Source organism: Phoxinus phoxinus (assembly GCF_949152265.1).
Source record: "Phoxinus phoxinus genome assembly, chromosome: 25".
NCBI classification, from domain to species: Eukaryota; Metazoa; Chordata; class Actinopteri; order Cypriniformes; family Leuciscidae; genus Phoxinus; species Phoxinus phoxinus.
The window spans coordinates 14195241-14220376 of record NC_136900.1 but is presented as its reverse complement, the minus strand read 5'-3'; the positions used below and the strand labels follow the sequence as shown (position 1 = coordinate 14220376).

General features: G+C 41.6%; 2 protein-coding genes across 6 annotated transcripts in view; both read left to right on the top strand.

Annotated features, from left to right (window-relative positions):
- fa2h (fatty acid 2-hydroxylase) overlaps window positions 1-14664 on the top strand; it is a 33972-nt gene extending 19308 nt beyond the window's left edge. Inside the window, exons 3-7 of the mRNA XM_079603674.1 lie at window positions 10562-10704; window positions 10844-10944; window positions 11534-11706; window positions 12293-12545; window positions 13155-14664. Coding sequence (XP_079459800.1) covers window positions 10562-10704; window positions 10844-10944; window positions 11534-11706; window positions 12293-12545; window positions 13155-13222 — 738 coding nt within the window. The 3' untranslated portion in view covers window positions 13223-14664. The remainder of the gene's footprint in view (window positions 1-10561; window positions 10705-10843; window positions 10945-11533; window positions 11707-12292; window positions 12546-13154) is intronic.
- A 2451-nt stretch (window positions 14665-17115) lies between these two features.
- Window positions 17116-25136, top strand: part of ano10b (anoctamin 10b) — a 9055-nt gene continuing 1034 nt past the window's right edge. For 2 of the 5 annotated variants that reach the window (XM_079603668.1, XM_079603671.1), the window contains exons 1-13: window positions 17116-17238; window positions 17326-17397; window positions 18564-18780; window positions 20256-20429; window positions 20619-20759; window positions 21757-21876; window positions 22493-23128; window positions 23212-23267; window positions 23504-23578; window positions 23659-23823; window positions 23906-24097; window positions 24178-24315; window positions 24997-25113. In XM_079603668.1, the coding sequence (XP_079459794.1) occupies window positions 18579-18780; window positions 20256-20429; window positions 20619-20759; window positions 21757-21876; window positions 22493-23128; window positions 23212-23267; window positions 23504-23578; window positions 23659-23823; window positions 23906-24097; window positions 24178-24315; window positions 24997-25113 (2016 nt within the window). In that variant the 5' untranslated portion in view covers window positions 17116-17238; window positions 17326-17397; window positions 18564-18578. Of the gene's footprint in view, window positions 17239-17325; window positions 17398-18546; window positions 18781-19713; window positions 19893-20255; window positions 20430-20618; window positions 20760-21756; window positions 21877-22492; window positions 23129-23211; window positions 23268-23503; window positions 23579-23658; window positions 23824-23905; window positions 24098-24177; window positions 24316-24996; window positions 25114-25136 lie in introns of those variants that run through there. The other 3 variants (XM_079603669.1, XM_079603670.1, XM_079603672.1) reach the window with 3 other exon arrangements.

Sequence of the window (25136 nt, the reverse complement as noted above, 5' to 3'; positions counted from 1 at the left end):
TCAGCGATCTAGAGAACACTGACCCCCTTTTGCAGAACCACGCTGTACCATTCATTATAACTTGTAGTTATAAATACCTGCATACGTGTGAACAGTGACCAGTGCTAATGGAGAACCATTTCCTTATTCAGTAGTATTCAGAAAATCTGAAGAAAAAAGTGTTTAGCTTAAAGAAATGAAGGAAAATGATATATTATAAATGATACAAATGTATTAAAATATACTTATATTTATATAAAATTTGTCATGACTTATACATGAGCTATATTTCACAAATGTTCTTTTTTCCTCAATTACAGCAATGTGAATGAGATTTTATTCTGTTTTAAGATACATTTTACACCACACACACACACGCACACAGTAAAATGTGCCCCACCTGAACATTTCTTAATGAGATTCACCTATTAATTACCGTATATTGTATTGTAAGTGTATATATTCTTGCTTACTCATTCTTCAGCCTCAGCTGTTACACTACAGACCAAACATAACCTGTGCATCAGGCTAAGGCATAACAACCAAAACCATAATTAATGGCGTAATGAAACTTGTAAATCAGACCGGATAGGCAACCAGTCCGGACCAGATTTCTGGGTTCATTATATCAGGAATCATGTGGTCTCGGCTCTGGTTTATTGCTGCACTCTCATTCATTCCAGTGTTGCTATGAAGAAAAGGGTGTTATTTTGTCCTAACATGTGCACCTATTTATGGTGTGACAGACATTTCCTAGAATTAAACCTGAATACTTTGTCTGTCCTCATTTCTCAAATGCAAGCAGTAGCCTAAATAGTCGGTAAATAAAGTGGGTGGTTATGTGAAGTCTTACTTGGTATTCTGTCACGCAATAATAACTAGAAATGACACCGACTGAACCAGAGCTATGATAAAGCTATTTTTTTTAAGCGGCCCCTAGATAACATAATTGAAATGCGATGACCTTTTGTACTTTATGACTAGTTGTACCTAGCGGGATCCTGTATTACACTGGAGAGTTGTTAATATGCGCATGACTAATGTTAGCCTATACTGTTTTATAACTTACATTTTATTGAAAGATACATAAATATGTTTCTATCACCTCAGGTTCAGTCCTTGAGTTAAAGGCCTAGTGTCCTGTCTTTGTTTGAATCTTGGTGACTGGTGATTTGCCGCTCTTTGGCGAATATGGCGTCTTACACACTTGCTTTATACTCTTATAGGGACCCCTAGTGGAGAAAGTAGGAAAAGCATTTGGTCAAAGTTCGCAACATAAACAAGTCAAATGATTCAGCAAACTAATAGACAACATTCCTGCTTCGCAAATACCTTCTGAACTCTGTTAACTTTCCAGAAAATCTTGTTTTATTTTGAAATATGATCAATCAGCAAACATTAGATTAGAAATGTTGCTTGGCAACTTGTAATAAATAACTAAAAGTAATACGGATAAGAATGTAAAAAAAAAACTAATTAAATCTAAATAGAAATATATAAATGGATAGAAATGACAAAAGCACATATGCTATATGATTACAATTTTGATTTAAAACGAAAACTGAATATATAAAAATAAAAGCTAAAACTATAACAGTCATCGTGATTTTGCCAAGTGAGACATGTTCACAAAACGACAAAATCAGAGGGAAATCCGACATGGAAGCATCTAACCCTGAGGGTTGTTCCATAAAAGACGCTAAGAAAAGCGGGGATTAAACTCCAAAACCCGATTTGAATGAACCTAACAAATAAATTGGGGCTAAAGTGGTTTCATAAAAGGTAATTCAAGTGCACGCAATCCCACTAATTTGCAGGTTTATAGTCTAAGATAACTGCGTGTGACCCTAGAGGTCGATCATCAAATCGATCCACCATCAAACGGCATATATTTTGTGCTGTTCTCTTACGAGAGGTTCTCTCGTACTGCGTACTGAAAGTACGCACCGGGTAAAGTCTCTTTGCTCGAGATATTGAAGCCAAAATTTATCCTTAAATTTCCATATCTTGTAAACGCAGTGCAGCAGCAGTCAGACCTAGAGCGGGCAATCTAGCGCGCTCATTGGCTGCTCCGCGGCAACTGCTGCAGCCTACCACTGAGCCCCTGGCGTGACGTCACGCCCAATGAGGGCGCTCCGCGCCCTCACGCGGCCAAGCCCGCCAAAATGGGAGTGGCTTAGCGTATATAAGGGGCAGTTCAGGCTGCTAACACTCGATTTTAATCTCTTCAGCGACGCTCTACGCTACGCTGACCTCCGAGAGAAGCCGCCGCCGTCGAATCCAGCGACCAGCCAGCTTAGGACAGCGCCTGAGGAAGCCGGCCGTCTTCGCCACCTTCAGCCGTCCGTGCCAGCTACGCTATCCGGCGTCATATCCTTTTTATGTCTATGATATAATGTATTTTCCTCTCCGTGCGTTCGCCGCTGCAACGCACGTGTCTAAAAGAGCACGAGGTGTTTGTTTCAAAATGCCTCGTTTTTCCCGCTCAGCGACGGAGACCGCCATCTTCTGCGCTCTCCGCCTGAGACAGGACCACGCAGCCCTCGCTCTGTCTTCGAGAGGCTGCGTTCACTGCGAGGAACTGCCAATGTCGACCCTGCGGGCTCGACTTGCCGCGTTCGACGCTGAAGATGTCACTCCGGCTGTCTTCGGCGGGCCGCGCAACAGAAGTGCCGCCCCCAGAGACCCCCCCCCCCCCGACACGCAGCTGCCGGCCTCGGCCCTCACTGCTGTCGCCTCAGGGGATGAGGTGGACGGAGAACCATCGATGATGGCTGCTTTTGGGATACAAATTCCCCCAGTGAAGAAGCGGTCGCAGCGCACTTCTGCCCGCCATCCGCAAGATGGCGCTCAAGGTCTGCCCTCCCGCTAAGGCCTGCAACGGACCTTCTTCGCAGCGACGACAGATCGCGCTCTGACAGCCGCCACAAGCCGCCTCCCCCCCGGGGACCCCGGCCCAAGATCGCGTTGAAACCTGAGCCGCGAAGTCCTCCTAGCAGCCGCACGGAGGAGAAGATGCGCGAGTCCCGCCGCGGCCGGACCGCCATCAAACCTAACGTTACCCGCTCTGCCAGTCCCCTTAGCTAAGGCTACTGCAGTAGTGTATACCGCAGCCAACGAGCCAGTTGCTTAACCCGCTCGCCTGCACACAGACGCCGTTTCCACGGCGACCCAGATAAATCTCATAAAGAGTGTAATGTCTGTTTTTCCGGCTCACGCCGACGGTGTTTTCAAGTGTAGAAAATGTGCCCACGCCACTGTGTTCACCCTACACATAAGCACGATCCCCCCCGGTGTCCCTCACTGTCACAGAGCCCACTCACATAAGCGGGCACGCGCCGCTCGAGTGTTAGACGTAGGATATGTGCCCACGTTACAGTGCCCACACCTACTCACTGCCCGCTCTGTTACACAGTTATTCCAGGGGGCGAAAGCTTTAACAGTCGTGTTGTGAACGTAAGCCCTGTGACCGTTCACGAGCACTCACACTCACTGATAATGCTGCAGCCCGGCGCCGCTCACGCGCCCCGCCGTTCTCGCCACAGAATGATTCCGTACAAAGCGATCGAATCATTGGGTGTGTAATGCAGCCGGCCGCCCTATAGAGCTGGTAAGTCCCGCCCCTTCCGAAAACCCCGCTGGACCTCAAAGTTGAAAAAACGTCAATGCAAGTGAATGGGAGAAAATAATTATTTTCTGGTCCCGTTTGAATTGTGCCATGAATGTGAACATATGTTGTCTGTGAATTTTTTATATAATCTTTCGTGTGAAGAATGCGACAATTTAGCGGGTAGAAGTTTGATACGGGTAGACTTTGTGTGAGAGCACTTTGTGGACTACAACTCTTCGCTGCTTTCGACGCGTTTGAAACGTCAACACCACTAGCACACGGCTCTAGCTCACGGATCCCGCTAGACATGGCTGTGTCTTTGGTGCACTTCACCACCTTCTTTCAGGGAGAGGACAAAATCGTTGAGGTTGGCGAAAACCACGGGTAAGTCAACTTTATGGGGTGACGTCACATAGGCGACATGTAGTCTTTCTCGTTATGTCTTTTCCACAACTGCTAGCCGACGAATCATACCATATACTGTCAAACTTGTAACATGAAAGATTATATAAAAAATTCACAGACAACATATGTTCACATTCATGGCACAATTCAAACGGGACCAGAAAATAATTATTTTCTCCCATTCACTTGCATTGACGCTTTTTCAACTTTGAGGTCCAGCGGGGTTTTACGGAGGGGGCGGGACTTACCAGCTCTATACAGACATCGAGAGCGCGCGCGCCTCGCTGATACCTCCGCTACAGTTTCTCGACCCCACGCAGTGCGGCGATCGGAACGCGGAGACCTTTGTTTACCGGCCGTGTTGTGAACGTAAGCCCTGTGACTGCTTACGAGCACTCACACTTACTGATACACACTGTAAGCTAACGCCGCTCACGCGCTTTGCTGTTCGCGCCACAAAATGTTCTCCGTCCAAAGCGGCCGAGTCATTGAATGTGAAACAGCCGGCCGCCCTATACAGACATCGAGAGCGCGCGCCTCGCTGATACCTCCGCTACAGTTTCTCGACCCCCGCGCAGTGCGGCGATCGGAACGCGGATACCATTGTATAACCGGCTGTGTTGTCAGCGTAAGCCATGTGAGCGCTCACGAGCACTCACACTTACTGATAAACACTGTAACCCCGGCGCCGCTCACGCGCCCCGCTGTTCTCGCCACATAATGTTCTCCGTCCAAAGCGATCGAGTCATTAGGTGTAATGCAGCCGGCTGCCGCTGTCAGCGAGCCACCTTATTCAGACATCGAGAGCGCGCGCGCGCGCCTCGCTGATACCTCCGCTACAGTCTCTCGACCCCGCGCAGTGCGGCGATCGGAACGCGGATACCATTGTATAACCGGCTGTGTTGTGAATGTGAGCCCTGTGAGCGCTCACGCTTACTAACAAACACTGTACCCCCAACACCGCTCACGCGCACCGCTGTTCGCGCCACAAATTGTTCTCCGTCCCTAGCGACCGAGCTACTGAATGTGAAACAGCAGGATGCTGCCGTCAGCGAGCAGCATTACTCAGCCAACGAGGGCGCGCGCGCCGCGCTGATACCTCCGTTTCAGTTTCTTGAGCCCGCGCAGTGCGGCGCTCAGAACACGGAGACCATTCTGCCCCTAGCTATGCGTGCGAAAGCATGGGAAGCGATCCCGGGCGTGTCAGAATGGGTGCTGAATGTTGTAAGACAGGGCTATACACTGCAGTTCGCTCGCCGTCCCCCGCGCTTCCGAGCCCGTACAGTGACGAGCGTGAACCCAGAAGTAGCACACCTACTTCGCGCAGAAATAGCAAAACTGTTATGCAAGGGGGCGATAGAGCCAGTACGTCCTTCTATGAGCGAGTCAGGCTTTTACAGCCGTTATTTTCTCGTGCCCAAGAAGGACGGAGCGCTCAGACCTATATTAGATCTGAGACATTTGAACAAAGCTCTTATGAAAAGACCGTTCAAAATGATCACGACCAGACAAATCCTCGCGCAAATTCGCCCGAGGGACTGGTTCATTTCTCTCGATCTGAAAGACGCGTACTTTCAGATTCAGATCATACCCCGTCACAGGCCATTCTTGAGATTCGCCTTCGACGGTCAGGTATATCAGTACACCGTCCTGCCGTTCGGCCTGTCTTTAGCACCCCGTACATTTACGAAGTGCATGGACGCGGCGCTCGCTCCCCTGAGGTGTCAGGGGATGCGAATATTGAACTATCTGGACGATTGGCTGATTTTAGCACAATCAGAGGCGGAACTTGTGTCTCACAGAGCTGTGCTACTCAGTCATCTGGAAAACCTGGGTCTCACGGTCAATTGGACCAAGAGCTCACTGCTGCCCCGTCAGTCAGCTTCCTTTCTGGGAATACAGCTCGACTCAGTGGCAATGACGGCTCGCTTGTCAACACAGCGCGCGCGCCGTGTTCAGCGTTTGGCCGCATCTTTCCAGAAAGACAAAGTGTTTCCCCTGAAAACGTTTCAGAGATTGCTGGGCTTTATGGCCTCAGCCGCAGCAGTGCTCCGGCTAGGTCTATTGCGTATGCGCCCCCTGCAACGATGGCTCAACGCTCGTGTACACCACCGAGCGTGGGCTTCCGGCGGTTACCGAATCAGAGTGACTCAGAGCTGTGTTTCAGCTCTGCAGCCCTGGCTTGTGACCGACTGGTATCAGCGGGGAGTTATGATGGGAACTGTCTCGTACCGAAAAGTTATCTCGACGGACGCTTCCAACCTCGGTTGGGGCGGGATATTCGAGGGCAGACCGGTCTTTGGCCTATGGTCAGACACGGAGAAGCTCCTCCATATAAACTGTCTGGAGATGATAGCGGTCGAGTACACTGTGAAACACTTCCTCCCTTTTCTGCGGGGCCACCACGTACTGGTTCGAACGGACAACATGTCTGTGGTATCGTACGTGAACCGCCAGGGCGGTGTCAGATCCAGGGCACTCTGCGATCTGGCGAACGCCTCCTCGTCTGGGCTCAGCACCACGTGCGCTCGCTCAGAGCCACGCATGTGCCAGGACGCCTGAACGACGGACCGGACAGACTGTCCAGGAACAACGTTCCCCTCGGGGAATGGTCCCTGTACCCTCAGTCAGTCCAGTTATTGTGGCACCGCTTCGGCAAGGCGGAAGTCGACCTATTCGCGTCGACAGACAACGCCCATTGCCTAAGGTTCTTTTCAAAGAACGAGGACGCTCTGGCCCAGACATGGCCCAGATGCCCGTTATACGCGTTCCCTCCGGTCTCATTGTTACCACAAGTAATCAAGAGAATCAGGGAAATGCGTCACTCGGTGCTCCTCATAGCCCCCCGATGGGAGAACCAGACATGGTTCTCGGAGTTGGTGCGGCTGTCAGACTCCCCCATGGCCGATCCCGGTGAGGAAAGACCTCCTTTCCCAAGCCGGCGGATCGATTTGGCATCCTCATCCAGAGCTATGGTCTCTGCATGCATGGATAATCAATGGGTACCCGTTGTTTTGCCAGAAGGGGTCGTGAACACGATCACGCAATCTAGAGCCCCCTCTACCAGGCGGCTTTATGCGTCTAAATGGTCGGTGTTTACTAAATGGTGCACGGACAAGGGCTTACAGCCTCAAACGTGCGGAGTCTCGTGGGTGCTTTGCTTCCTTCAAGAGATGTTGGAAAGGGGCAGGTCCCCCTCCACGCTCAAAGTATATGTCGCGGCCATCGCAGCGTTCGCCGAGTCGACGCTCGGCCAGGCGATAGGAAGGAATGAGCTCATCATCCGCTTCCTTAGAGGAGCCAGGAGGATGAATCCCCCACGGCCCCCCTCGGTTCCTTTCTGGGATCTTTCCCTGGTCCTAGAGGCCCTGAAAGCACATCCCTTCGAACCGCTTCACTCTGTGGATTTGAAGTACCTCGCGCTCAAAACCGTGTTTCTGATCGCTCTTGCATCAGTTAAACGTGTGGGTGACTTGCACGCGCTCTCTGCGAGTGCTACGTGCCTCGAGTTTGGACCTAATGACTCTAAAGTCATCCTTAAACCGAGACATGGTTATGTCCCCAAAGCGATCGGTACCCCGTTCAGAGCACAGATCATTTCGCTCTCAGCTTTGCCGGCATCAGACAACGAGGTCGATACGAACCTCCTTTGTCCTGTCAGAGCACTGAGAATTTACGTCACGCGCTCCGCCGCCTTCAGGCGCTCGGAGCAGCTTTTTGTTTCGTTCGGTGGGCGCACCAAAGGTCTCGCCGCCTCGAAACACAGCCTATCCAGATGGATAGTGGACGCTATTGCTGCGGCTTACGCGTCAAAAGACCTGCAATGCCCCTTGGGCGTTAGGGCTCATTCCACCAGAGGCATGGCCTCGTCGTGGGCTTGGTCCAGCGGGATTTCTATTCATGACATTTGTACGGCGGCAGGCTGGGCCTCCCCGTCTACATTTGTTAGGTTCTACAACCTAGAAGTCCCCGCCTTGCAGGCTAGACTCCTTTCAGTCTGAAAAAAAAAAAAAAAAAAAAAAAAGTCCTAGCGACTCACTTGTGACCTGCGCTACAAGGGTAGATTGTTCAAATATAAGACCGGCAGTGCCGCTCTGTATGTATATCCCCTCATATAGTGCTTATGTACAGGTGCGAGCCCACTCTGTTGGCCACCTAAATTTCACTTATCCATGTCCCCCGGGGCGTTCCCCCCTGGGATTCATATAGTGACTGCTTAAGCGCACACGGCGTTTACAAGGGGTTCCCGGTGCGTACTTTCAGTACGCAGTACGAGAGAACCTCTCGTAAGAGAACGTACTCGGTTACTTACGTAACCTCGGTTCTCTCTAGAAGAGGGAACGAGTACTGCGTTCCCTGCCGTGTCGCGCTTCGAGCTCATTTCGCTTCAGTGATCAAAATCGAGTGTTAGCAGCCTGAACTGCCCCTTATATACGCTAAGCCACTCCCATTTTGGCGGGCTTGGCCGCGTGAGGGCGCGGAGCGCCCTCATTGGGCGTGACGTCACGCCAGGGGCTCAGTGGTAGGCTGCAGCAGTTGCCGCGGAGCAGCCAATGAGCGCGCTAGATTGCCCGCTCTAGGTCTGACTGCTGCTGCACTGCGTTTACAAGATATGGAAATTTAAGGATAAATTTTGGCTTCAGTATCTCGAGCAAAGAGACTTTACCCGGTGCGTACTTTCAGTACGCAGTACTCGTTCCCTCTTCTAGAGAGAACCGAGGTTACGTAAGTAACCGAGTACGTTTTATGCGTTTGAGACATGGTGTTTGCAAAACTTACATTTCACAGGAACATTCTCCATCTGTAAATCTTAGAAAGTCGTGCAAATATTTCCATTTTGCGGCTAAACTTCACATTGAACGAGCGCAGCTGCACGCATGCGCGCCAAATTAGGAACGCAATAATTCTGACTAATATACATTTTGCTTCTTTGGTTAGATTTAGTTTATACAGTACATTATGGAGAGGATAACATGAAATTAAGAGCAAATGTATTTATTTGAAAAGATATGTGCAAACTCTAAAATCAAAGAATATTCCATAAAATAAAGGAATAGGTAGCCTATATTAGCCTACATTGACTAAATAACCTTCCCTCTCTTTTATTCTAGTTATTTTATCTATTTACTTATTTAATATTTAAATAATATTACTTGAATAACTTATTAGGAATTGTGTGTCATTATAAGAGTTTGATATAAATATGTGAATGTTTAATTTCCCCCCTTTTTTCATGTAAAAGTGTCTAACTTGGTTATTGTTCTAATTATGTGTGTTTTTAGGCCATGTGTTGGTGGGTATTATCACAAAAGAAAAAAAGTACAAGGAAAAATAAGATGTATTGGGGGAAATTATTATGTCTTTAAAGGTCCATTTGTATAATTGTGTTAAATGTGTTTGAATTGAAAGACATAATAAAGTACATAATATATATAGCCTATATATATATAATATATATATTATATATTAGTTGTTGGACGTTAGATGTGCCTTATTTAGAAACTACAATTTAGTGTATTTTTATGATAGAAATAACTGTAAAGGGACTATAATGGGGTAAATCAAGTGTAGGCTAATATAGCCAACTAGCCTACTAAGCTCAGATTCATCTTACCAGTTAAAATGTAGTCTGTGCTTTTGTAATTATTTAATTATTTATTGAATATTTTGTGATTTTTAACTTCTGCTTTATTAAGCTTTTTTATTTTATTTAATATTGTAATGTTCTTCTACTAACCATACAAATGTACTACAGCTGCCAAATAAAACCAGAGAGAAATAAATAAATAAATAAAATAAATCTTTAAAACTATTTAATTAAATCTTGGGCATAAAACATTCAGCCAGTAAGAAAAGAAAACCTGTAGGATATATATATATATATATATATATATATATATATATATATATATATATATATATATATATATTGTGTATGTGTGTGTGTGTGTGTATATATATATATATATATATATAAACAATGTTAACATAAATATTTAATATACAATTTAACACGTGTGTAGGTCTATATTGTCTCATTTATCATTGTAGCCTTATTTAAGTCGATTTTCTTTACTGTATATATATTTTTGGACTGATACTGGTTAATAAAGTCCAATAATGGTATGAGAGAGTGTCAGTGGTAACATCATCGTGTTCCTATTGGTCAGTGTTAGAGGATCTGTGTAACAACTGAGGCTTAGCATGACAGTTAGCCTGCCCTGGACCAGGCTAGTTTCATAAGTTGCCAGAGTAACTGAGTTTGAAATTTTTAAAGTTTGCTTTATGAAACAGAATCAACCTACAATAAGTCTGACTAACCAAAATAAGCCTGGCTTGTATTCTAATCTTGTTTTATGGAACAACCCTCTGGTCGTAAGCCTAAACTTGTCATAAACTGTAAACTTGTCCTTCAAATCTGATTGGTTGATTTGGAATGTTGTTCCAGCAGAATCAACAAAGATGTTGATCCAGGAACATGTTGTACTTATATAACATATAAATAATACTAATATAGCACTGTTATCAATTGAAATAATAATTGGATTTATTTCATTGTCCATACAGGATCTGGTGGACTGGCGGAAGCCACTGGCCTGGCAGGTCGGATACCTCAGAGAGAAATATGACACATGGGTCCATCAGCCCGTGGACCGACCAATCAGACTGTTCGGAAATGACTTTTTCGAGGCCAACACAAAGACTTCATGGTAAGAGAGATCAAATAACAGGATTTATTACATCTGTCTTCTTGTTTTTGCTTACTCATTGTAGATTAGTAATCGTATTGTGCTACGTGAGCTGCTACGCCATGTGTGTGCTGGTTAATTAACAGATGTGTGTTTGCAGGTACATGGTGCCAATTGTATGGATGCCTCTGGTTATCTATCTGAGCTGGTACTGCTACACACTATTGGCACAAGAGAGGACAAGACTGTGCATTACAACAGGTGTGTGGAAAGTGTGTTTTAAGGCACACTTACTTAATTTACTCACAGCAGTATTATTTATATACTATTATAGAATCGTTTTTTATTATTAGTTTTAGCCATTTTTTTTCTTTAATTAATTTAGATTTCAGTTTGAGATTTAGTGACTTTGGACTACTTTTAAACTCTAAATGAAAAAACTGAATAAATGTGATTAAGTTTAGGTTTTTAATCCATTTTATTTAAGCTTTATTTCACTAAACAAAAACACTTTATTTTGATAGTCTACTTTAGACATTCTGCTAACTATAACTTTGCAACTACATGTCAACTAACTCTCATTAGAATATTAGTAGACTGTCTTAAATCTGCTAACTTTTTATTTTCATGGTTCTCTAACAGACAACCGTCATTCTACTAACTTTGCAACTACGGGTCAACTATTGTACTAACCCTAACCTAACAGTCTACTAACACTCTTTGCAAAGTTATGTATAGCTAGTAGAATGTCTAAAAAAAAAAAAGTGTAATCACAATTTTGAAGGATTGTTATTTTGCCCAACATGTCCTAATGTATATATGTTTTATACTTTTATTTATTATTTTTTAGACTACTCCATTCTGGTCCACAAGTACAGCTTTCCGTTCATCTTCATGCTTGGTATGTTTCTGTGGTCGTTTGTCGAGTACTGCATCCATCGCTTCGTCTTCCACATGCGCCCACCCGCCCACAATTATTACCTCATCACGCTGCACTTCCTGTTGCACGGTCAGCACCACAAGGTGTGTTCATTTTTTCAATACCTGAGATTCATTTCAAATTCATTGAGCAGTAATCCCAGTAAATTACCGTTAAAATTACGGTAGAATAAAATTACCGTTAGAATGAATTAACCGGTAAATACACAAATATCCTGTTCACACATGGCTTTTTACTGACCATTCACATACCAGCACCAAAATTCTGAGTGACAGTTGTAAGAAGATGATCACACAGAATGCTTATTTTCTGAAAGATGTCCATCTAGCGCATATTAACATACTGTAGAAAAACTAGCGGCGAAAAAGAAAAGCAGCGGAGCTTACTGTAAACAGCACCCAGTAAATGTGTCATCTCCATAATAACTTTATGATTGGCCAAAGCAGACTGCCAGCGGGTTCTGACTTCGTACATGCTCAAAGAATCTTCATTCTTTTTTCACTCACAGCATCATAACGGTAATTTACTGGTAATATTACAACTTTACTAGTATCTTCTGAAAAGGTCCTGTTCACACATGATCTCTTACCGGTAATTTACCAGTAAAGGCTGTATGTGTGAAAGGGGTTATTGATGAAACCAACCAAACTCTCTTTTCTTACCCATCAGTCTCCTTTCGACGGCTCTCGACTGGTGTTTCCTCCGAGTCTGGCCGCCATCGCCGCTGGCGCATTTTACCTGATACTCATGCAGCTGATGTCTGAGGGATTGGGAACCTCCCTGTTTGTTGGGGGTCTCTGTGGATACGTGGTCTACGACATGATCCACTACTACCTGCACTACGGCTCGCCACGCAAAGACTCCTACTTGTATGGGCTGAAAGCATACCATGTCAAACACCACTTTGAACACCAAAGGGCAGGTGAGGACGTAATATTTTGAGGCATCAGGCATTAGAGCATCTTTCTAAAAAATAGTGGATAAAGTGGCTGTATTTTATGCAAGTTACGACCTGTTATATTAAATCAATTTTAAATAATACTTTTACATTTTAAATATTAAAGGCCTATTCACACCAAGGACGATAACTATAAACATAACGACAAAGATTTAGTTCTAAAAAATCAAACATATATTCTTTTTTATTAAAGTAATATTTCCTTTATAAGATATATAAGATTTCAAGTGAGCCATCCAGGTTGTTTGTAAAAAAGGTTCAGAAGTCCTCAGGGCTATGACGTCTAATATTAATAAATAGATTAACTCTTTCCCCGCCAGTGACTGCTGTCCATATTTTCACTGTTATACGGTAGGGGGCGCTATTATGCATCTTCTGAAAGAGTATAGAATCTTCTTTTTTTTTAAACGCTGGTGGGGAAAGACTCAATATTTATTCTATAATATTTCATATTAATGTAACATTTTATATTTTAAAATATGTAATTTTATTTATTTATTAAATTTTAACCTGCTTTTTTAAACTGTTTTATCTCCTTTTTAAAAGCTTCCGTTTATTCTGAATTTCTTCCAGGTTTTGGAATCACCACCAGATTCTGGGACCACCCCTTCAACACAGTCATCCCAGAGCAGACGTTTTAGAAGATCTCTTTTTTGCCACAATGACCAAATCAAAATGCCCCAACAAACTCCCATAAGCCTCTCCCTTCTGCATTCTCCTTCTGCCACCATGTTAGATACAGTGTCTTACCCTGCTGCTGCTACCAGCCATAGTCATAGGTTCTTCATCATCATCATCATCATCAATTTTCTGAGAAGGGGGAGTGCCTGAAACATAGAGAATCACAGAATGTCAAACTATATAAATATTTATATAATGTGTATGAATGTACTGATGAATCAAGCGTTGGATGAAATCTGTAAATGTCTTTATTAGGGGCACCACAATATCAAACTCCGTTTTTTCCCATCCATGTAATGTTAGGAGAGGTATAGACAGGGGCCGGTAAGTGTGAGACGGTGTGTGAAGGTGCGAGTGGAAATGAGTTCTTAGTCGTAGTGTTAAGATGCTGAAGGCAAGCAGAAGGAAGTCCTTTAGGTGGCCACATGAGCCATTGCCATTAAGGAAAACTCAGGAAAGTCTCAGATGCTTTAATTCTTCTCAGTGTTGATGTTTCCCCCAGCTGTCTGTCAAAACTTAGCTCCGCCCTCATTATGATGTTTCATGCTGCTCTGGTCATCTTGTTTTTCTGTCACGTCTCACCCACTTTGAGGTGTTTCTTTTGCCAATTGACGTACTAATATCGTGATCCGGAGGATGTCACAAGTAGCTGCTCCTCGAGTAATATGTTACATATCCAGTGAGATATTAAGTTATTGAGGATTGAAGTTGGCTTTCGGTTCTCCTGACTAACACATGGGGACGATTAGGCACTTTGAACTGGTGGTGAGGGCATGAAGCGGGGTGCACGGGCCTCTCCTGTCGGTGAGGGTTGCCAGCCGTACGTAGCTGTCGTAGGGTGGAGGATCTATAGAAATCCTCTGTCGTCATTGTAGATCTAGCCGGCGCAACCATTCCATCTGGTGTGACGATCTGTTGCATCTGACCAGGCGTCAGGAGAGCGAGAACATCCTCGGCTGATCTCTCATCCGTTCACGCGGCAGATTTCGGACACTTTTGTATTGTTTCCCTGCTCGTTTTAACCCCTGCCTTTGTCTCGACACTGTTTAATGATGTTGGAATAATGGGACATTTCCCAGAAAAAGCTGTTGCCACATTTAACTCATCTTCATACAGTCATTTTGAGTGTAATTAATGCTTCAGTGACGGTACGTTCATCGATTCCCTAATTTCTTGGTAAGAGGCCACCTTATCCTGGTTTGTTCTTGAATTTATATATGAAGATGAAGATTAAATATATATGATATATGTAAGGAAAAATGATCCCGATGTGCCTTCCCTACCTTCCTTCTCCTTCCTAACCAATCGGATCGCATAATTTATTTGACGTTTCAGCCAAGAGTCATGGAAGGACATTTTAATAGGGCTTTTCTTCATACCGTGATTGAATGGCGCAGCGAAACTAATAAAATACAACTGGCCATTGTAATGAATTTTGATTATTTTGTAACTGTGACGCCCTCCTGAGCTTACATGGACAGATCCCATGTCATAGGAGCATGCTTTCAGTTGAAGCAAGTTAGCAGAGAGATATATACTCATCTGTTGACTTGTAATCACAATGGGAGCTTTTAATTCAGACAAATTGTTTTAGCTACAAATGCCTCTAATAAATCTGTTTACTACTATGTATTTTTATTTTGGATTTTAAAATTTCGATGCAAATGCAATTGTATTTGTAAATAAACGTATGTATATTTCTGAGGAAATCTGGTGGTGTTTTTACTTGAATTGTTTATTAGCCATTAGATTTTTCTTGTATTTTTTTTTAACATAATGTCAAAGTTATTTTCAACGTAATATCCTGAAAGTAAAAATGCGTTATATTAAGTTTGGATTTGATTTGTAATGTTTTTGAAAGAAGTCTCTTCTGCTCACCAATGCTGCATTTATTTGATCAAAAATACAGTAAAACCAGTAATATAATGAAAACTTTTTACAATTTAAAATTGTTTTTTAAAGTATTGTAATTTATAATTTTCAGCATCATTACTCCAGTCTTCACGTGTCACATGATCCTTCTGAAATCATTCTAAATGCTGATTTGATGCTCAAGAAACATTTCCACATAATGTTGAGCTGCTTAATATGTTTGCAGGAGCTGTGATCTATTTTGAGGATTCTTTAATGAATATTAAGTTCAAAAGAACAGCATTTATTTGAAATGGAATTTTTGTAACATGTTTTTACTGTCACTTTTGATCTATTTAACATGTCCTTGTTGAACTAAATGGCTTCTCTTTAAAAACTTACTGAATCCCATACTTTTGTGTGTGTGTGTGTGTGTGTGTGTGTATTGGTGATTCTATGGGCCATCCCACGCCATACGCTGTCTATGTCCATTTTGTTGCTGATCATTATCCGGGGTAGGTTGCCAGGTCTTTCCCCAACCCTCCCCATTATGGCTTGGGACTGAGTAGCACCTGCAGTACATGAGATCCAGGGGGCGGAGTTGGATCCAGATCTAAGGGGTGGAGATTGGTAGGTTTAGAGGTGGGTTTAGGGATCAGGGGGTGGAGAGGGGTGGGTTTAGGTATATGTAAGGTGGATAACCCTGGATATGTAACCCTGGATTTCGTGTTCTGCAGTGAGGACCATCTCTTGGGACTCACACACGTATTCACACCTACAGACAATTTAGCGACTCCAAAGCACCTACTGCATGTTTTTTGGATTGTGGGGGAACCGGAGGAAACTCAATCAGACAGCGAAGGGAGAACATGCAAACTCCCACTGAGCTACGCCATATACAGCTTTGTTCATGAACAGAAAGAGTTGCCGACTGTTAGCTGTTCTGATCATTTGCATGAATCTATTTACAAAGCCAACAATCCTGTTCCTCCAGTCTTATGTCTCCACCCACTCTGCGTTTTCAGTGGTGTAATACAATGAACACTGTCTGATACTTGAGTGTACTCATTTTGTCATGTCACTACTGTGTCATTTGGTTAACTTTTGCTTTAAAACGAAAGTGAATTAATGAAGATTTTACAGTGCATATGCTAGTCAAGTCACCTTTATTTATAGTGCTTTATACAATAAATATTGTTTCAAAGCAGCTTTGCAGTAATAAAAGGAAAATAATGATCAATTGTGCAAACAGAATTCAATTATAGAGCAGCTCTAAGAAGACAAGTGTTATTGTTCAGCTGAAGTTAGTTCAGTATTCATTTAGTTCAGTTCAATGACTGTGTAAAGTTGACCAATTATGAAATTCAATTCACCTATAAGTAGTGAGTGACTAGTGTTAATGAAAACAAAAATGAAATAGAAAATGATCAAAAAGGAATAACATAAGTACGAAAGTACAAAATAAAGCACAGGAAACACTTCAACATAAAAGTCCAAGGACAGACACAGAGCACATGTGACAATAATGTATATTTTAAAATCATTTAAATTGTATAATTTATATTAAATTATATCAGTTAAATTTGTTATTTTATAATTGTTATAAAATACTAAAACAAAAAAGACTGAAAAATTAAAGTAAAATCTTTTTTTTTTAACTGAAAGTAAAATTAAATAGAAAATTACCACAACTTAATTTTAGTTTTGCTGGTGAATTATAATATATAGTATGTAAAAAGTTTGTAATATAATATTTATAATGTAAAATACTTTGTAATATAATGTATTACAAATTAGAAAAATAAATTAGAAAAATTTGAAACTAAATTACTCCTTGTAGTCCACTGCACATGCTCATATAATACACTGTGCATTGTGCGTATTGGTCATATTTTCTATGATACATTTAAAGTATCCAACAGACTAGCAACATGCTATTTTCAAAAACAAACATGGCAGGCAATAGGACCCAGATGTGCACATGGACAGCAGTAATGCAGTCACCATCAGAAAAAATTGAAAATGTCCCTCCACACCCTAATAGCTGGGAGGAGAAAGTGAGAAACGTTCTGCTGCATTCCTGATCTCTCCTAGTAAACCAGCGAATGGATTGGCTCTGAACAGGGTGAGTGTGGTCAACAACCCATCCTCGAAGTGTTTTGTGTTTCAGTGTCTGCGTGTGAGTTTTCACACTTCAGTTGGTTTTAAACAGCACACTGGAGGGGGTGTGAACATCAACAACACACACTGCAAGCGCTCGGAGAGAAGGTCCTGCCGTTGACAGGTATCCTGCAGAACTGTCTCCTTTCCATTGCCTTTTCTGTACCCTCTCATTCTGTAACTTGCTCTCTTCCTGTTTATTTTTTCAGTTTCACTCTTGAGCGTACAACTTTTGCCATTTTGGCATTGTAAACAAAGGCTGCAGACAGTGGATATTAAGTAATGCTACTTTTTTCTAGAATCATGTAGTTTAGTACATTTAGTAGCCTACACACTGTGAAAAGATGTTTTGTTTTGTTTGGTTTGGTTTAAGCTTGTCTGTTGTCTAGGCTTTTGGGTAGCCAGATATCTGCTAGCTCATGCACTCTCACGTGTTTGCATTTACTGGAGGTGATTTGAATGAACTGTAGATGTATGCCTCTTTATTAGACTGTTATAGCCATAGTTTCGACTTTAATCTCTTGGCTCAGGTGTAATAATTGTTTAATCTTTATAGACATTCTTTATGAGCACTTTGGCTCAAGATGTTTTTAAAGCATTAGAGCGACAAATCTTGTGGTTTTGTTGTGAAACTATTAGAAATGTTTGATTAACTATATGATATAAATTAGAAAAGTAACTCAAATAAATGTCGGTATACCCCCTTAAAATTGTGTTTAACCTTTTTGATTATATCTAACAATTAAAATGACACAACTATGTCATACTTTTCCTAAAATTATTTGATCAATATGTACTTTAATGTAAAAAAAAACGATTTAAGTATTTTGATGACACAATATTTATTTTATATTTATTCTTAAATTGTACACATTTTAAATATAATACATGTATTTTTATGAATCAAAATATATTATACATTTTAAATCTAATTAAAACAATTTAACTTAAATATGTTTATTAAATAGCAAATTCACTAAAATCTGAGTTTTTAAATATATTTTTAAATATATAACTTTCACACTCAGCAAACTGTTCTTTTCTCAACAAACAAATATTTATCTATAAATTGTTATATTTACTATTATAATATTTAATAATAATATTATAGTTTAGGCTAGTTTTAAAAATAATATTATAATTCATTGTAATAATTAATAATAAGTTTCAGGCTCTTTTTTTTGTGCTCGACTCTTAGAAAATGCTGACTAATATACAGTAAAATGGAGAACACAGTGAGATACTTCGAAAATAAAAATAAAAACAGACTTACTCTCTCATGGTTTACAGTTCCGCAAGGACATCATGACGTCCCAGAAGGAACCTCAAGGGGAATTTTCAAGCCTGACCAAGGTGACAGGGCCCAGCTCCTGGTCCCGGGTCAGTTGTCCCTGCTGTATCTCCAGCAATATAGAGCCTTTGGTTCTGATCCAGCTGGCTGAGAGTGTCCAGCCCTTAACCAAACAGTGGATCATGTCCATGATATCTGCACCTGTGATGGCTGGAGGTGAGAAGAACACTTTTTCATATTCACACGCACAGAAACATGTTGTCAGCGCTGGCCTACAGTTTCACATCTACAAAACTACATTATATTTCTCAGTATCGATGTGGTATCAGCACTGTTTTGGAAACAGTTAAACTTAACTTTGCTTTGAGAGTTTGAGTAGAGAGGCCGAACAATGTTGAGAGACACAGACTCAATCAATCAATCAATCAATCAATCAATCTCCAATAACTGCATATCAATGGCTCACACCTCTGTTACAAGCTCTAAAATTACCTTTTGAAATTAGCTATGGAAAAGATGCTTAAGAAATTAGTCCTAAAAAACACGAGTTTTAAGGACAAAAACCCCCCCAAAAAACTAACAAACGATTCACAACCGCATTACCACCTCGGGTGTGCATTTATTTCTAATAGCCTAACCCAATTTTTGGTTCCCAGAACGTTAGTTTTTGTTTGTAAAAGGCTATTCGAATGTTCCCCTAAAGTTTGGCCTCTTAGCTACAACATTCCCCTAACGTTATTCTAAGGGTATTTTAACGTTCCGTTAGAATAACTCTGATATCACCCTGTTGTAGCCTACTGTCTATGGTTGTAGCCTACGTTATCAATCATCCAGCACACGCTCGCGACGTATAGGCCTTAAAAAAGCGGTATGGAAGAAACAGTAAACCATATCTTGTCGGCTTGATATCTATTGCTTAATAGAAATAATCCGAGCTCAACAAACATGAAAGATTAAATAAGATTAATTTGGTCCATATGTAAGATTTACTATGGCCTATTTCACGGGGTAGGCTAGGCAACCAGAATTTTCTTCAGCACAAAATAACTTCAACACAATCTTTTTAAAATATGAAATTATTCACAGACATTAAAAACGTATAAACAATTATTAAACTTTAATTAGGACACCATAGGCTATTTATTTCTTACCACTGAATTGCACAGTTTAGCGGGACATGCTTATTTTGGTCCGTTCCCGATAAACGACTGAGAGTCAGGAACTAAAACGATAGGCTACCGCTAAATTACACGAGTGCGCGGTTTTCTGTTGACTGAATACAGTAGAAAGCGCGTGCTGGAGAAGCGCGTGGAGATCAGAGGCGCGAAGTAAATGAAAACAAACAAACCCACAAATTTATATTTTTGTGCTTTTCACACTGTGCTTAACCCTGGCTTAATATTTTTAGCCATCGGCCTACAGTTGGATTTATCGGATCATTATAACGCGTTCTGGGAAAGTCTTTTTTATGGTTGCTAAAAATAAAACCTAAAAAGAACGTGCCAGAGCGTTATGATTTGGTTCTCAAAAAATAACCAAATTGGAACCTGATAGTAACGTTTGGGGAACGTTCTGTGTTTGCTGGGAATTCAAGGGCCCTTCGTTGATTATTTCCTATAGGCTATAGTAATAATAATAGGCTAATAATACAAATATAAAAATAACTTTTATAACTCAACCTTTTGTTGTAGGGGCTCAACTGTTAGTTCACCCCGGAGAGGACATGAAAGGGGACATGATAGTTGTGGCTGCCCCTCGATGTACCCTTCTTAGGGTGACTGAGGACCTTGGCCTCTGCAAAACCTATCAAGATGACAACATGACGGCCTTCTCCTTTGATGACCGCGACAACTTTCGCAACATTGGTGAGGACACACACCTCCATCTCAATTTGCACATTTCTACTCTGCTCTATAAGTAGGATATGTTCTTCACTGGTGAATACTTTTAACTATGTATTTTATTTTGATATTATTTTAGTGTCTGTATTGGCATGTAAACATTAGCATCTGGCTACTGTTATTATACCAAAAATTCGTTATTTCACTCTGCAGATGACATGCAGAAGTTCCTGACGCTGGCAGAGAGGCAGTACATAGTCAAATATGAATTGGATTCCATGAGAGCCATGGAGGACCAGCGAATCCCAGGAATCCCAACACCCAAGGGGAAGTTGAAAGCCAGAGTGAGCATCTGTGAGTATGTAGCCTATGTGTATGTGTATGCATGTGTATATTTTTCACCTTCTTGGAATGATAAAATGTTGGGTTTGACAGTTGTGCATAAAATACAATAAAAAATGTAAAGATGATCACATTTATTTTCATCTGGCGGTGTTACGATTAGCATAGCCTACTATCATAATAATTTTTGCAGCCTGCCGTATACTGTGTTGTAGTGTGTACAGTATACTATACATGTTTTCTGTAGAAGAGGGTGTCTGTGTAGTATACAACATTCCACAATGCAGTGCACACAACTGCGTCCGAAATCGCATACTCTTTGTACGTATTATTAAGTACTTACTTGGCGAGCACTAAAGCGTTATATATAGTATGAATGTTGAATGTATAGTATAACAAGTTGTAATTTTCGTGTGACCTAACAGCGACAGTTGCGTCGCTTCACCGTCATTCATAAATCATCTCACGTGGCCTCATGGGATAGTAAAGAATCTTTTTCACCTACTGTATAGTAAGGAAGTAAGTATTTCGGATGCAGCCTGTGATTGGCTCATTATTTGATCGGACTGCTAAAAATTGCAACATTCTTACACAAAATAGAATGAACTCTTTTTATATCCAATGACTTCATTTGAAACACTTAAGCTCACATATTGTTTTGCACACTATACTTTAATAAAACAACGGACATTATACAGTGTACAGTATACAGTGTGCTAGTTTTATATTCATAACATGCAGTTCCATGAGTCGCCAGCAGGCTCCACTCTCCTCTCTCTCTGAACTGCTTAGTCACTGCATGCAGCTCTATCTATCTATCTATCTATCTATCTATCTATCTATCTATCTATCTATCTATCTATCTATCTATCTATCTATCTATCTGTCTGTCTGTCTGTCTGTCTGTCTGTCTGTCTGTCTGTCTGTCTGTCTGTCTGTCTGTCTGTCTGTCCGTCTGTCCGTCTGTCCGTCTGTCCGTCCTTCATCCCTTTCTCTCTCTGTGCTGCAGTACAGAAGCTGGAGAAAGCAGGCGTGATCCGTAACGTCACTCCTCTTCATGAGCCGAAGCTTCTGACGGCTCTGGGGAAGCAGTGGTACTCTCAGAAGAGTCTGTGGGGGCAGCCTTTAGGTACAAACACACACATCCACATCACATAACTAATCTTTTTCTACCCATCCAGTGTTTAAATAATACACAATTATCTTTTGTCCAGGACCATTTAATCCATTTTAATGGGCATAATCAAACTTTATGAAGTAATTTGACTAAAACTCATAAATGTATTATATAATTATATAAATAGGCTACTAATGAATATGAAAATATTAAAATGAAGTAATAATGTTATATGTGTGTATAATATTTGCATGTATTTACATATCCTGTTATGGTGCAAAGCCATGAGATGCTTAGATTAACTTAAGCCTCTTAATTTTAGCTTTGGTTGTAGTTAACTTAATATTGTAACTTAATAATATTTTATTTTTAATTCATATTTGTAGTTTAAATATATGGTTATTTAATATCTATATGTGTACTTCCTGTGTGATCAGCTGTGGAAGCACATGGTTTTTGTTTTTACTACCATGTCTTTTGTTTGCCTCTGTTCTGTTTGGAGTAAATCTGTTTTTTGTTAAGGAACATGAAGATGCGTGTAGAGACTTTACTAGCACAGATAATCACCAAACGATGGATTTTTCTATTACAATAACACTAATAATTCTCTCTTTCTCTCTCTCTACAGACTCCATCCATGCTTATTTTGGTGGCACTATAGCCTATTATTTCAGCTTCTTGGACTACTACACTTTGTCGTTGTTTCCTCCAGCCATTCTGGGCCTCTTCATCACCTTTTTCGTCCCAAGTGCAAACTTCTCCAGTGGGAATAAAACCGACAGCGAGCGAGCACTGAAGGACTTCGATGACCAGCCTTCAGTCAGCTCCTACATGGTGCAGGCAGTCTTCAGCATGCTGTGGTCCACGATATTCATGGAGCTGTGGAAGAGGAGGAGTGCGGCCTTATCCTATCGCTGGGGCACTTTCAATTTAGCCGAACAATTCCAAGAGCCCCGACCGGGTTTCCATGGAGAGCTCGGCATCAATCCGGTCACAGGCAGACAGGAGCCGCTGTTTCCCGATTGGAAGAGGAGGCTTAGGATTGGTCTGGTCTCAGTTCCGGTGGTTGGGGTGTTTTTGGGTCTGGTGGTCATGGGGATGGCAGGCTTCTATTTCTGTGAGCGCCTGGTCTCAAACTGGCACAAAGGATCTGGATCATACTTCACTTTACCCTTGCTATATATCCCTTCTATAGCCCATATAGTCTACACCAATGTGCTGGGGAATATATATCGTAACGTGGCCCTGCAGTTAACAGAATCAGGTAATCAGGATTATGGAAAAGGACAGGAAAACTGGTTTTAATGTTGAGAAACACAAAACTTAACTAACACTCTCTCCTTTCAGAAAATCATAGGGAGGAATCATCTTTTGACTATCACCATACGACCAAAGTCCTTGTGGTGAGTATAGTTGTATACTTGTAAAAGAGGTTTGTAACCTCAATGTGACTTTCCTAGTTAAATAAAGGTTAAGAAGAAGTTTTGTCACATCCATTTGATCTTCTTTTTTCCAACTCCCCATCTTGATTTCCTTCCATCTCTGAGATGTAGTCTGTACATACCTCAAAGACCAGAATTTTCTTTAGGACTAAAAGAAAATGTCCCATTTGCCTTGTCTGTCTCTCTTTCTCATTCAGTTCACCTTTTTCAATAACTTTGCTGTGTTGTTCCACATTGCCTTCTTCAAAGAGGACATGCCTCTACTGCGCAAGGTGAGGATTTCCTTACTCTCGCATATAATCTTCACAACATTAACATCTTCTTAACACGATTTCCTTGATTTGGTCCACAGAGACTGGCCTCTCTTCTCATCGTGACCCAGGTAGTGAATCAGTTCACTGAGGTGGTGGTTCCTTTCCTGGTGGACCGTTTCCTCACATCTGCAGACAGGAACCTGAAGGAAGATGATCCAGAGGTGGACCATCTCCAGGCTCAAGGCAGCCTACCAGCTTTCCCAGTGAGCAGCAATCAAATATTCTCAAATATCAAGAATACAAGAATTGTATTTTTCTTAAATCCTCAATTTTGTTCCTCTTAAGGGGCTGTTTGCCGAGTACATCGAGCTGCTTGTTCAGTTTGGCTACTTGAGTCTTTTCTCTTGCGTCTATCCTCTCACTGCCCCTCTGTTGCTGCTCAACAACCTCACAGAGATCCGCACAGATGCCTACAAGCTCTGCAAGCTCTTCAACAAGCCCTTCTCTGCCCCTGTGGCCAACATGGGAGTATGGCAGGTCAGAAATCTGCACTTCATATAAGGATGTTTTAAATGCGTTCAGGAGTCCTAATGTGTGTGTCTTTGTCTTGTTTACAGCTGGCGTTTGAGGTGCTGAGCTTCATCTCGGTCGTGTCTAACTGCTGGCTGTTGCTTCTCTCCCCACGTGTGAAGGAACTCACACAGGAAGCCGGCCTCAGCAGCAGCCAAATTCTAGTCATCGCCATCATTGTGGAGGTTAGAGGAGATTTTGGTACAGCCTCGGAAAGAGTCGAAGGAATAATTTATCAAAAAATGTAAATAGTGACCACAAGCTCCAAAAAGGACCAAAAAAAGTTCAAATTTCTTTGACAATGTCAAAATTTGCCTTTTGTCTAGTAGTGTCTACCACATATGGGGTTGGAATAACCTGAGGGTTAAAAGTGACCAAATTGTAATTTTTGGGTGAACTATTTCTTTAAAGGAATTTGATTAAGTTCAAGTCATTTTGGAAAGATCGCATTTACGAGACACAAAGTCATAACGAATTGGAGCTGTGCTGTGAGAAAACATGGTGGATGCTGTAGATATGGATGCAGTGTCTGTTGTTTACAGTAAATTTGCATGTACATAATACAACCATATTGTACATTTATAATATATTTATAAAGATTCAGTTTACAGCACCTTCATGAATTAAATAAAAACACAAAAAAGCAAAAACACACCTGATGTGCAAGACAATTTTTTATGTAGAAAAGGTACATCAACATGCTCTGATTAAAGTGAGTTGACTCGTGTTTATGACTTCCCAAATTGTAATTATGAACTTCCCAGATGGGCTTGAAAGCACTTATCTGAGGTGGCTGCTGTTTTCAAAAGCTCTGTTTGTGAATGAATGCTGTGTCTTTATTGTTTTATTATGCTGTTTTGTTCTAGCACGTCCTGATCATGGTGAAGATGATTTTGGCCTTCATGATCCCCGATGAACCGGATTGGGTCCGAATCGAGAGAGAACGAATCGAGTATCACTCCATGCAAGCGCTTAAGAAACAGGTACCACTTTTGCTAACGGTTAG